Source organism: Eptatretus burgeri, chromosome 15 (genome assembly GCF_056783735.1).
Source record: "Eptatretus burgeri isolate ZD-2024b chromosome 15, Ebu_testis_v1, whole genome shotgun sequence".
Classification (NCBI taxonomy): domain Eukaryota; kingdom Metazoa; phylum Chordata; class Myxini; order Myxiniformes; family Myxinidae; genus Eptatretus; species Eptatretus burgeri.
The window spans coordinates 39,426,182-39,440,363 of NC_140975.1; the positions used below are offsets into that span (position 1 = coordinate 39,426,182).

At 34.0% G+C, this 14,182-nt stretch overlaps 1 protein-coding gene across 2 annotated transcripts in view; it reads left to right on the forward strand.

Annotated features, from left to right (window-relative positions):
- The window catches only part of TFB2M (transcription factor B2, mitochondrial), a 52,833-nt gene that overhangs the window by 37,269 nt on the left and 1,382 nt on the right, over positions 1-14,182 (forward strand). For both annotated transcript variants that reach the window (XM_085857927.1, XM_085857926.1), the window contains exons 7-9: positions 8,789-8,875; positions 9,731-9,793; positions 10,053-10,189. In XM_085857927.1, the coding sequence (XP_085714053.1) occupies positions 8,789-8,875; positions 9,731-9,793; positions 10,053-10,189 (287 nt within the window). The remainder of the gene's footprint in view (positions 1-8,788; positions 8,876-9,730; positions 9,794-10,052; positions 10,190-14,182) is intronic.

The following is a 14,182-nucleotide window of genomic DNA, read 5'->3' on the forward strand; positions in this document are numbered from 1 at the left end:
CTTGAGGATATTTGAATGACATTATCACTGTAAAATGTCCCATTAGTTTCAATCTTTTTTGAGGAGAAACCCAATAACTCTCTAAATGAATTATCAATTGTGAAATCAACCTTGTAATTATTTTTAAGTTTAATCGTTGATTTTGAAGTATGTTTTTGAATATCTAAAAAATATTTTTTGGTTCATCGCCCTGTTCTTTCATAAGGCGAGCAATTTCGGAAGATATTTGAGAAATCTCATATGCTCCAGATGAAACATCATTTTGTATCTACTTCCCGGATTATAACTAAACTTGTCATTTTTCTTGGTGATATTACACAAAGTATTATAAGTTTCCATGGACAATAAAGATTCCTCATATTATTTTGTTGCATCAAGTTGTAGTGGGCATGGAAATGAAGATGTGTGGTCACTTGTTGTGAAATTAAAACTGAGGATTGTGCTTCTCATCTTATTTAATATGGGATAAAATGTCTTTGTATTGACATTTATTTATTATTTTCATGTTCATCAACTGGTCTAAAATGGCTGATGCTTCATTAAAACAATTATTTCCAGCCTTCTTTCTGCCTAACAGCAATAACAATCAATTAACTAATTGTGATGGGTTATTTGGAAGAAAACTAACACCTGAACCAAGGCTACTTAAAGCCTGAATAATGTGTTTCTCCTCATTCTTCCTACTTTTACCAGATAGACGAACCCTATAATTAAGAGAGTCCAGCAGATCAATATATACTCTATCATCCTTATTTTTCATATCCAATGGTTTATCAAAATACTTTGATTCATCCCTCACAGTTGAATCTTTTCTCTTAGTCTTATATCTTTTCAGACAAATATCTCCACTTGACCCAGAAACAAAACGTTGTGATAGATGTGATAATGATGTTCTTTGAAATTTTTTTTAATAATAAACACCTTCAATCGTGCAAACACAAGAACCATGAAGAAAGGGAAGGTGCCACTAAATTCTCCATTGAAAACACTGATGGGGCATTTAAAGGACATATAAAAATAAGATTGTTTCGCTTTCAAGTCCCTGGACCATCTTCAATCATGGAAGCTGTTGATATGGTTAAACAAAGTATTGAAACTATAATTAAAAACACATTAAGTGAAATGAAAACTTTTAAGTTTTGTATGGGAGTAAAATTTAATATGGTAAGAGAAGGTGATGAAACTACTCCCTATATGAGGACAAACCCTCACTTTATCTCATCATTTCAATATTTTGTAAGATGTGATGTTTACGATTAACTCCAGAGACAAGAACAAGATGTTGATAACACTGTAGTTGGTAGTGGATTTGCTATCACAAAAATAATCTTCTTAGATATACACATCTTAAAATCAGATCCTCTTCAAGCTTCGTCTTATATTGATTTACCAAAGCAGATAAAACTTTAGAAAGCGGTTGTTAATATTCAAAACAAAGATAATAAATGTTTTCTATGGTCTGTTCTTGTTCACTTACATCCTCCATAATGGAAACCTGAAAGGGTTGAACATTATAAGAAATGCGAGAATACATTAAATGTTAAAGATTTAAAGTTTCCAATGTCATTGAGAGATATTCCTAAATTTGAGAAAATTAATAATCTATCTGTTAATGCATATGGATTAACGGATACAAACAAAGTTCAGATATTAAAAATTTCAAACAACTATAAAAATGATGAAACACACATTGACCTTCTCTACTTTACTTCAAAGGAAAAATCACATGATGCTTTCATCAAAAAATTATCAAGATTAACCAAATCACAACTATACAAGAGAAAATGTAAATTTATCCTTGTAAGAGATGTCTCAACTCCCTTCATACAAAAGAACGTTTAAATCAACATTCAAAATATTGAAGTAATCATAAATCAACCGTAATTAATTTACCAAAAGCAGGTTCAAACATATCATTCAAAGATTTTAACAAATATATAAAATGTCCGTTTGTGATATATGCTGATTTTGAAAGTATCCTTGAAAAGATAGAAACTTTTTTCTCCAAATAAATCATACACAAATAAATATCAAAAACATACTCCTTGTGGTTTCTGTTATTATATAAAATCATCTGTTGGTGATGAATACAAGTTAGAACTTTATAGAGGAGAAGATGCCTCAGAGGAGTTTGTAAGACGATTGGAAAAAGACTGTATAAGACTAAGAGAAATAATGGTTAAAACCTATAAACCAATGTCATTAACAAAGGGAGAGAAAAAGGAATTTCGAAAGAACAGTATCTGTCATATTTGTGAGGAGAAAATTGAGGGAGTGGTCAAAGTTAGGGATCCATTGTCATCTTACTGGAAAATATAGAGGTCCAGCTCATTCCCAATGTAATCTTAATTACAAGCCCCCAAACTTTATTCCTGTCTTTCTTCACAACAACGCTCACTATGACACACATCTATTTATAAATGAGCTTTCAAAGACATCTGGAGATATTTCTGCCATTCCTAACACAGATCAAAAATACATCTCATTCACAAAAATAATTCTTACATCCCCCATAACCCATATCAGATTTCTTGACACATACAAGTTTATGGCAAGTCCATTATCTAACTTGGCATCAAATATTAAAAACTTACCGAATCTTAAATCACATTTCTCAAATCAAGAAGAGATTGATCTCTTATCACAAAAGGGAATATATCCATATGACTACATGGATTCATTTGAGAAGTTTAAAGAAACACAACTTCCTTCAAGGGAAAGTTCCTATACCGAGTTGAATAAAACTCATATTTCCGATGGAGATTATACACAAGCTAAAAAGGTTTGGGAGAAGTTTAATATAAATATCTTGGAGAATATCATGATTTGTATCTTAAAACTGATGTATTGTTATTGGCTGATATGTTTGAAACTTTTAGAACAGTCTGTCATAAAAAAAAATTCTTAAGGATTAGACCCCGCTCACTATTACACAGCCCCAGGTTTTGCTTGGAGTGCTATGTTAAAAATGACAAAACAGAATTTGGAATTAATCAGTGATATAGATATGCTTTTAATGATAGAGAAGGCTAAAAGAGGAGGAATATCTCAAGTATGTTCCCAGAGATATGCCAAAGCAAATAACAAATATCTTCCTGATTATAATAGGAATGAGGACAACTCTTACCTGATGCATTATGGTGCTAACAATTTGTATGGGTGGGCTATGTCTCAATCTTTACCTTATGGGAAACTGAAATGGGTTAAATAGAACATTATGAAAAAGTTTTACAAGACATTGTTGTCTCCTCTCAAAAAGAATTGGATGAAGCTGAAGTTGGATATTATTTTGAGGTTGATTTAAAATATCCAGAAGAACTTCATCACAAACATAAAGACCTACCTTATGCCCCTGATAAAGAAAGTCCAAGAAAAGAATGGTTACTGTAAGTGATTACCAACAGTCATTTAATACAAAAGGTAAATCTGCAGAAAAACTACTTATATTAATACATTAAATGATAAAGAAAGTTATGTTTTGCATCAAAGGAACTTGAGACAATATTTATCTGCTGGGTTGAGAATGTTTAAATTTCAAAATCCTATGAATTTTCCTCAGTCATTGGTTAAAGAAGTATATTGATTTTAATACAAAAAGGAGAACAGAAGCAAAAACAGATTTTGAGAAGGACTTTTATAAATTAATGAATAATGCTGTATTTGGAAAGACTGGGAAATGTTAAGAATCGACAAAACACAAGACTTGCTACATCTTGGAAACAGGCTTCAAAGTTAATTAATAGACCAAGTTTTGAGCGAGTGGAGGTGTTTTCAGAGAACTTTTGTACTATTCATTTGAAAAAAGAGAGTATTGAAATGAATAAACCTATTTATATAGGAACATCAATTCTTGACTTGTCAAAGTCGTTAATGTATGACTATTACTATAATAATTTAAAATCAAAGTAGAGGATAATGTGTCATTGTTATATATGGATACAGATAGTCTTATATTAGAAATTAAGACAAGTGATGTATATGAGGATATGATTGATAATATTGATATATATGATACAAGTAATTCTAAGTCAGGTGATGTGTTGTTTTCATCAAAGAATAAAAAGGTTATTGGGAAGTTTAAAGATGAATTGGGTGGGAAGGTCATGAGTGAATTTATAGGATTGAGATCAAAGTCTTATGCTTTTACGTATATTGATAATAATAACATTGAAAGGTGTGATAAGAAGCTAAAGGAAATAAAGAAAAATATAATCAAGGAAACAATAAACTTTAAACATTGTTACAACTGTTTAACCTTAAAGAAGGAAGAGTACAGAAAAATGAATACAATAAGAAGTTATAAACATCAATTATATATCGAAGAGGTAAATAAGAAAGCATTCGGAGCTTTTGATGATAAAATATATATTTTAGAGAATGGAATCAATAGTCTCCCTTATGGTTATAAGTATGAGTGTTAAGATATTGGTTTGGGAATTTTAACAGGCTACCATTGTCTTTTTACTGATTTATAAATGATAGAACCAAGCAATAACCAAACCAAAGAGTGGAGATGTAATCAGCCTTGGTATTTAAATGGGAAACATAAAGAATGTGAGAAATATCAAATAAGTCTTATTGAAGAAATAACCAGGGTAAAAGTAGATAAAACAAATAAGTGGATAAATTTAATTACAAGTAAGTTGGAGGATGTAAAGAAAAAAAATTAATATCCTTGAATGGACTGAAAACTTTGATGGTTATCAATTGAACAATGGAAAAACAATTTACTACAATCTCAAAATGATATATGGCTCAGGAGTGGTCAAATAAGAGCATTAATAGTGGTGCAGATAAGAGCAATTTTTGAGAGGAATCATGCAAATGATGATACAAGCATCAAATTTGGCACATTTGTTCAAAAGGGGATTCTAATCAAATCTGCCTGATTGGCCATTTGAAAATCCAAATTTTGAAAAATTTGAACAAAAAATGAACTTCAAAAAGTCAAAATCATGAATCAATGTTGGATGCTGGCTGAGATTGGTGAATGTTTCAGAAACATCATCAAAGACATTCCAAGTCTGCCATGCAGTTTTCTTCCCTTTACTGCGGAAGGCAGACACGACGTCACATCCAGTGAATGCATGGAAGTATGGGATCCCTCTAGCTTTCTCAGGCCCTATTGCAGAAACTACCTCATGGACTGGAATCCATCACACCTTGGCTCCTTGGCCAAAGGCAATCCACATGTTCTCAAGACCTAGTTCCTGTAAGGATGGCAGTACAGATATTGCTATGATTAGTACGTCCGTGTCATTAGCCTTAATGATAATGGACTTGCTACCATCCGTCGTTGCATCCCTGGCGTGTACAAATATTCAAGTATCAGCTTCTTCATGACAACATGGAGACACAGCATCCAGTGACTTCCGTGTGTTGCTAATGGCATCCTCTCCTTTTGTGACAATGGCTGCTTGTCATCTGTGCTTCACACATCTTTTCCATAAGGAAGTGAAACATCTCAGTCTTGTTGCTGTCATCTCAAAGAAAGCTTCTCCAGTTACTTGGGGTCTTACTGGTTCCTGTCACTCTTCTTCTGATTCCTTGCCACCTTTTCGACCTTGCCTCGGACTTCAGACTTGACTTCTTGTACACATCAAACACTACGTCCACCCTCTCGTACCTGGCACTATCAGATTCCACCTTTGGGATGATGTCTTCTTTAGCATAGTCATCAAATATCTTTGAAGTGCATGGAGGTAGGGCATTGATAAGTGCTGAGCCCTCAATGATGACTGCATCTCCCCTTGGTTCTTTGTCTGGGATGTTCACTTGTGCTTCAAGAATTTCAGCCAGCTGTGACTTCAATTTTTTTATTTTTTTTATTTTTTTTCAAATATTTCAAAATTTGGATTTTCAAATGGCCAATCGGGCAGATTTGATCAGAAAGCCCTGCAGAACAGAAATGCCAAATTTGATGCTTCTATCATAATTTGCACGATTTTTCTACTATCTACTACACTATAAGAGAAATTTATCATTTCATTTCTGCTCAACAAAGACACTTATACCAAGAACCAAGTTCCAAGTTATTCTTTGTGAATATACTCGATGGAAATTAATGTTCAAAGAAAATTAAGTTATTCCCTAAAGTGGAACATGGAAAAATATTTGTTGGTTCGCTCTTTGAGTGGAATGAAAATATGAAAGGGAAGAAGTGCTTTAATCAGTAAGTCTCAATCTTTCATAGTCTCAATTTTACATTTGCTTGTATGGGAGGGAAGGGGATAGGTGGGGAGAAAATCAGTCTCCTATTTTGGGCTTTTGGGGCTTGAGTCAGAAAGTTTTTCCCTTTTCCCCCATTCATTTGAATGGGAGTCTCAGAAACCCCATTTATCATTTACTGCTGAGGTACCATTTGAAGAGAGGGAAGTGATACATCAGAGACAGGCTTTAAATCCTGTATTAAATTAATACTACAGAAACAGATACGTTAAATTAAAATTATTTGATATAAATGTGAATTTATATAAAAATGGGAAATTGACCAAATTGGCAAGCTCAACCTCAAAATTTCAAATTCAATGTGTATAGTGAAGTTTGGTGTCATTTTAAAGTTTATAGTCTGTAATTTTTGGCAGTAGCAGTGTTTTTTCCCCTTTTTTTCAAGAATTTAATGCAAAAAAACATTACCATTATAATTGGTTGTATCATCATTATTAATTTTTGGAAAAAAAAATCAATTATGATCTGAGTGATTCTTTCACATAAAAAAATTGTTTGATGTTGAAGTTTCTTTTTCAAATCAAAATAGAGGCAATTACTTCTCTACTTCTGAAAAAGAAATTTATATCTTGCAAAATACTTTCTCAAATTGAAAATTTTTTGGGTCACTTCAATGATGTCGTCCATAGCAAAAAAAAAAATCACTTTTTGTTAATTACTACACCAATGACTTGCTCAAAAAAAGTTTTGGTAATATCTTTGTTATGGACGTACACATATTTGTGTGTCTGTAACCCCATACATACATAACAATGCTAGAATGATCTTTCAGTATAATTAAAGAACATTGTAGTAAGAATAAGCAAGAAGAAACAGTTCTTTAACTATGTCCTTTGCAGTTACTATTGTCGTGCCAACTCAAACTGCTGAAAATTTCTTCTTTTCGGCATTGAGCAAACAGCTTGATATTGCTGCGCTTTATCCATATACACAAAGTGAACTGAGAAAATGCTTCGTAAAATACATGTTGAACTTCACTGAGGCTGAAAAGTTAGAGCTGAGTCATTTCATGATCACTACGTTCACTGATTATGTGAAGCAAATGTTCAACCACCTGCACTATAATCAGGGGTTCACATCACTGGTACGTGGGTACTCGTGCGTGGTTAAAAATGAATAAATAAACGTGTACTTCAAAGAAGCTAAGAAAGCTCAAAAGCGTACTACCACAACAGAGGCTTTTGATGGAAGGTTTTCTCAGCTAGTGCAGGTAAGATTCTTCTGTGATACTTGATATACTGTGATTTCAAAATATAAGTATTCAAAATTATGTTTATAAATGATAACATCATTTATAAGTTATATTGTAAGTTTAAAAAAAAAATAGATTGAAAGAAAATGCATGAGCAAGGAGGAAAAAGAGGGGGTTCAGGAGTGTCCAGAACAAAAAAAAGAGTGGCTTGCGAGTGTCTCGTCTGGAGCGGACATACTGAGAGAGTGCTTACAGAGAGGAGTAAGATGCACACAAAGGTGAGAGGTGCTTTAAAAATCCGACTGGGGCTTAGGAAAGCAGACGAGCACACTCGAAGCTGACATGTTTTTTTCCCCGTGAGTACCAGACCATTTCTGCTGGTACTCATCAATGGAGAACATAATAAAAAAATTGTGTGAACCCTGGACTCTCATTCTTATCTTTAATGTTTGACATTATTCCATTTTGTAAAATTATACACCAACAATGTTGTACAAATATTTGCTAATGTTCTACAGGACAAGAGCTTTTTGTTCAAGTACATCTAAAAATACATTCTGACATTTAGAATGAAGGCATTTTGACAATGTTACAAAAAAAAAACAAGAGTATACCAGTACGTCCGCTTTTTACAGAGTTACACTTGAATAAAACAAGTTTTGATGTCTCCAGTAGTTTTTTGTTCTCAAAGCAAAGGCAATGAGTGTGTAGTGTATGTCCGTAACAACAAATGAACAGACCTGTGACCTACTTATCGTGAGATATTGAATTTATTTTATTTCTCTTGAAAACTTAGACTTGTGCATGACATGTATTTTTGAGAAAAAGAAAATTGGGCTTCGTACTCCACAAAGTTTTCAAAATGATTGAAGCAACGTTGGAAATGTCATTTCATCTGAGTATGTCCGTAATGGGGCTATTTTTAGACTATTCCTCAATGATGAAGAAAGGTAAAAGGCGATAATTTTCCATGAGTAGTACTAGATAGGGTACACATTATCACTATTTCAAATTCCATTCAATTATTTTCGCCTGTGTAGTATGCATTGTCAAATTGTGCAAGATGTACATCCGTAATGCAGGAACTGCCGAAATATAGGCCATGGGGTTTGTGATTTGAGAGCGAGATTTTAATTTTTGATTTTGGTGGGCTTTCATTACCCCCTTCCTAGAAATGCCAAATGACCCCCCATGTTGAGAACCTCTGCTCTCGGCTATTCTGGCAATCCAAATGTAGAATTTTCTGTATTTATTCAACAACTTTGAAATCGCCTTGTCTACCCGGTAATGAGTATGGTGATTTAAATGATCAGTTAAATATACTGCTTACCTTTTAATGATTATTTCTCCATTCCCGTGTTATCCCAGAAACTTAGTGCAGACGTCGGTTCCAAAGACTACAGATGCTTTGCGGTCCTATGGCAAGAGAGTTGTCATATCACTTTGCTGCATATGGTATGCACATCTTGGTGGTGTTCTTGTGAAGCAGAATGTGCCATTTGTTGGCAAATATATATTATATTTTATTTTATTCTCTCTCTCTCTCTCTCTTTCTCTTTCTCTTTCTCTTTCTCTTTCTCTTTCTCTTTCTCTTTCTCTCTTTCTCTCTTTCTCTCTTTCTCTCTTTCTCTCTTTCTCTCTTTCTCTCTTTCTCTCTTTCTCTCTTTCTCTCTTTCTCTCTTTCTCTCTTTCTCTCTTTCTCTCTTTCTCTCTTTCTCTCTTTCTCTCTTTCTCTCTTTCTCTCTTTCTCTCTTTCTCTCTTTCTCTCTTTCTCTCTTTCTCTCTTTCTCTCTTTCTCTCTTTCTCTCTTTCTCTCTTTCTCTCTTTCTCTCTTTCTCTCTTTCTCTCTTTCTCTCTTTCTCTCTTTCTCTCTTTCTCTCTTTCTCTCTTTCTCTCTTTCTCTCTTTCTCTCTTTCTCTCTTTCTCTCTTTCTCTCTTTCTCTCTTTCTCTCTTTCTCTCTTTCTCTCTTTCTCTCTTTCTCTCTTTCTCTCTTTCTCTCTTTCTCTCTTTCTCTCTTTCTCTCTTTCTCTCTTTCTCTCTTTCTCTCTTTCTCTCTTTCTCTCTTTCTCTCTTTCTCTCTTTCTCTCTTTCTCTCTTTCTCTCTTTCTCTCTTTCTCTCTTTCTCTCTTTCTCTCTTTCTCTCTTTCTCTCTTTCTCTCTTTCTCTCTTTCTCTCTTTCTCTCTTTCTCTCTTTCTCTCTTTCTCTTTTTCTTTCTCTTTCTCTTTTTCTTTCTCTTTCTCTTTTTCTTTCTCTTTCTCTTTTTCTTTCTCTTTCTCTTTTTCTTTTTCTTTCTCTTTCTCTTTCTCAGGAACCAAAGTCAAGTTTTTTGCGTAAAAAAGAAACAAGATCTTTGAAGAATAAGAAATATCCTGTAAGTATTTTACAACCATTTTGGAGCTTTCATGTGAATTTGTGGTGGAGGTGCTTTCCTGTTTTGGTGTGAGAACAAAAGAGATGGTCTTAGATTTCAACTGTGAGTTGTAGTCAAGGTTATCAGAATAATTTTGTTTTAAAAAAAGAAAAGAAGTTTGGTATGCATTAACAAACAAAATCTATGTAGTAAATTCCAATTGGGCAAAGTGGAGGACTCCTTGTTTTTGTCACTTTTGAAGTTTGTACTGTTTCTGCAGAACATGTGCTTTGTACGTCTGACTCCGCGGAAGGACTTGTTCACAGTCAACATGGAACCTGCAATGGTGGACTTGTTCTGTTCAATGGTCTACCAGTGCTTGGCTTTGCCAAACAGAAAGCTGATTGACAAACTAAAGTAAGAAATTATTTGAATTTGCAAGGGCTTTTTCACAATATATGATGATTTTTAAAAATTTATTCTAAATACCTGCTCTACTATTTACCTTCCTTTGGTTAATACAAATAGTAAGTTAATGCAAGTGTGCAGTGTGTAGTATGTAATGTGCATGTTTAAGGGTATCCAGGAAATTAAACTATTAAACTACGATTACTTTAATGGCCCAAATTACCCCCACCTTCACGTGGGATCAGCCAAGGAACGTTTTTATGCCTCTGCAGCCATAGGTCTGAGGCCTGTTTTCTGTTTTTTTCTGGATGCCCATTGTTTTTATGGTTACCATGGTAACTTGTGAATGGATCCCTGAAGGGATTTCAACTGAATGAAACTTGGGCAGAAGTATAGACTGCAACACAAATATGAACTGATGACAATTTTCATTCAATAGATCAAATGTCATTTGCCTTTTGAAAATCATTTTGCAGATGATAAATAGAGTTAGAAGCATCTGATCTCTCTCTTCTCTCATGCGACCATTAATTACCTAGGCCACCAAAGGTGAACAGAGGTTGTTTTCACCCCTGTTTTTCTGTGAGCAGGATACCTCTAAACATTGTGGACAAATTCAGATGAAACTTGGTGGACAGCTTGGATGTGTGACAGGGACAAATTGATTATATTCTAGTGAAGATCTAGATACCAGAATTTTTAAGTTATTCTTAACCATCAAGAGATAGGGCCAAAAACAATATGTATATATTATTTGATTTTGATTTTGGTAAAGATTCATCCCATCTATATCTGTATATGAGTTTTTTAAAATAAAAAAAAATTTTCAGTGATTCTTCACCATTGAGAGATTGGACCAAAACCGATATGGAGTATGATATTTCAAAAAGTTCAGACAGGTTATTTCCAAACTTGGTGGATGAGTTGGGTAGGTGATAAGAACAAGCTGATTAGATTTTGGTTAAGGTCTGCATGCAGATCTGGCCTGTCAGTGGGATACAAAATTTAAACTGTTCAGCCTAGCGTAGTATGCGCTCTCCCGAATGCCATTCTCCTTTTTCATGTGAACCTTAATAGGCGATAAGGTATTAGCTGAAAAATTGGTCATCGGTACCGCTTTGCCTGGCAAATTCTAGTAATGTATTCTTGTTAGATACATTTTCCTGGTGGTGTTGCACTCAGGGAGGAACATTCCTAATGAGTAGCTTAATGATAGAACCAACATGGTTCATATGGTAACCGTCATTTTTTAAAAACACAATTATTTGCATATATTAGTTTGCTGCAGCACCACTTGTGGCTGTTTAAATCAATATATCATTATTATTTATAGAGTAGCTTTGTATTGTTCTTTCATATTCTGTGCATGTTTCCAAAAACGTAGTAGCATTTAAGAGCTTGATATATGAAAATAATTGAAAATATATGCTAAAACTAAATTGTATAAAAAATGTATTAAATCGCAACGAACAGATTCCATTGGTTTGAAAGATAAATAACAACTCATTGTTAGCAGTTTGATGTATTTTTCATTGTCAAAAGTAAAACAAGAATTGTAGAGCGGTAGAACAAAATACCGCACACAGTAGATATTTCCTTCTTCTCATTCTTTGGCAGAGTTTCTTTTGTTTAAACTAACAAGAATCATGATAATATTGAGGGCTGATATCTACTTTGAAAATGTAATTGGAGGATAAATATTTAGCCTGTGCAGTATTTTGTTCCACCACTTTAATCTGGTTGTGATGTGCACACACATTCATGAAATGGGTTTATAATGACTATATGCAAACAAAAACAAATTGCGTGTTAATACATTTTGTAGCATATTCAAGTTGCTTTAACATACAGAATAAAAAAGACATTAAAAAGGTTGTATCCGGTATGTTTAAAACATTTGGTTTTGCTATTTTTCATCACTACAATTGTGGGGTCTATATCGATATAATGAAAATTGAATTTAACAACAAAACCCTGAAAAGGCAATGTCGCCTGCTTGCAAGTTGGATCGTCAAACATGTACACAACTCGTTGAATAATGAAAGAGCAGTCCAAATATGAAAGCAATTCATCACATACATGCAGATTTGTGGAATTGTGAACAAGTCAGACATAAGATATAACATTGGAGACTCCAACTTGGATATCTACAGCATCACGGAGGAACCAACAAATTCCTCTGTGTCAACAATTATGCAATCGCAGGCTATGCAAAAGGAAATATTATTACCTGACCAGAAAATAAAACAAAATAATTAAAAATTAACAGCTGTACTGATGACAAAAACAAAATGACAGAGCAAAATAAACCGTGCAAGTGTTCTGTGTGGAACAAAGCATTGCTCATTCATCAGACAGGACAAAAGCATAAAAATGATTCGCGTCAATGTGATTTGAATTAACGATGAATCATATCATGCTTATATATGTGTTGCATTAATTTGAGTAAAATATAAACTGTGAATAAAATTGTAATTCTTAGTAAATACTAAATTCATGGTTTAGCATAATTGTGAATTTTAGCACAAATTTACTGACGAGAACATGCAGATAATTGAAAAATAAAAATTGGCAAAAAAAATTTTTAAACATAAGAAAAACTCTTTCCAGATTGTCTGAAACATATCTACAGTATTCATCTGAAATTATTTGAGCAAATGAAAGTACTGTGACCACAAATCATCTCAGTGGGATCCTTTGATCTTGGAGATTCGAACTCAGAGGTTAGAACAATATTCTCTTGAACTGGTTTTGATAAATTGTCTGGTATGACATGTGGCTTTCCTTTTGCATCTGCTATAATTTTGATCCTGTTCCCAAATTCAGCCATTAATTTTCATTGATTGTGTTTCTTGGTACTGTCTTTAATAGTTTCAATGCCTAGTGAGTTAATAGTAGTTACCAGGTGATTTGTCAGATATGTCATTGGAACAACACGAGGTTTGAGAAAAAGATAACTGTGCATAAACTCAGAGAATGGTGTATGCTTCCTTTTCCTTCTCTGAATACTCTTATTCCGGGTCTCTATCCTCTTCTTTGGTGCAGTCGCTTTTCATTTTGCTGGTGCTGTCAGTATTCTTTTGCAATGTTTAGTATTTGTAGCACGACCTATGGAAACGTGACTCTGCTGCAACAAACTCTCTCGATGCTATGGAAATGATCTTCACATCACCATTCTTTCTGGCTATTTCTCTGATTGTTGTATCAGACCTTAGATCAACTACTTAACTTAATGGCCCTCAAGTACAGGTCCCTTTGATATATTTGCTATTCCTGTCTCAAACAATGCAAATTTTAGCATACACCCTGCAGGAAGACTCCCTTTTCTCTACTCCTACTTAGTGAGGATTTATTATTTCCATCATCTGTTGAACACGAAGGGTCTTGTTCTTTCTTCAGACGTGCCAAAGTTTTTTCTTGTGGCAGAACTTATTTCTGCATTCTGAGTGATAATAAATGTTTGGAACATCCTTATCATCTTCATACTTGAGCATCTGATCACATTGCTAATTCACTGCTGCATCCAAAAGTTTTTTTTTCCCACGACTCCTCATCCTTTGGTTTACAAAACTCATCGCTTGATCCCTGCTCCTTAAAGGTGATTCACTCCCTTGTAGAATCTCCTTCTTTACTGCATTTCGTAGGGATATCTGATTTCAAATCTGTATCCATGTACATGCAGCATGCAGTCTATATCATCATGTCTTCACATCTGCAAAGAAAAGTACATAATTTTATTAGCCCCTGTTGGACATAGTCCAAAACGAGGGCTTTTGGATTTGGTCTCTATTTGTGTCCGTGTGTGCATGCATCCGCAACCATATAATGGACATGTATGGACCAATTTTATTCATTCTTGGCACAAAGCCAACACATCATTTTGTTTCATGATGCAGTTAAAGATGGCCGACTGGCGGCCATTTTAGTTGTAAATAAAACAAACAAACCGGAATCGAATACGTCCTCCACCATTTCTCAGACTTGCATTTACAGATCTTGCTT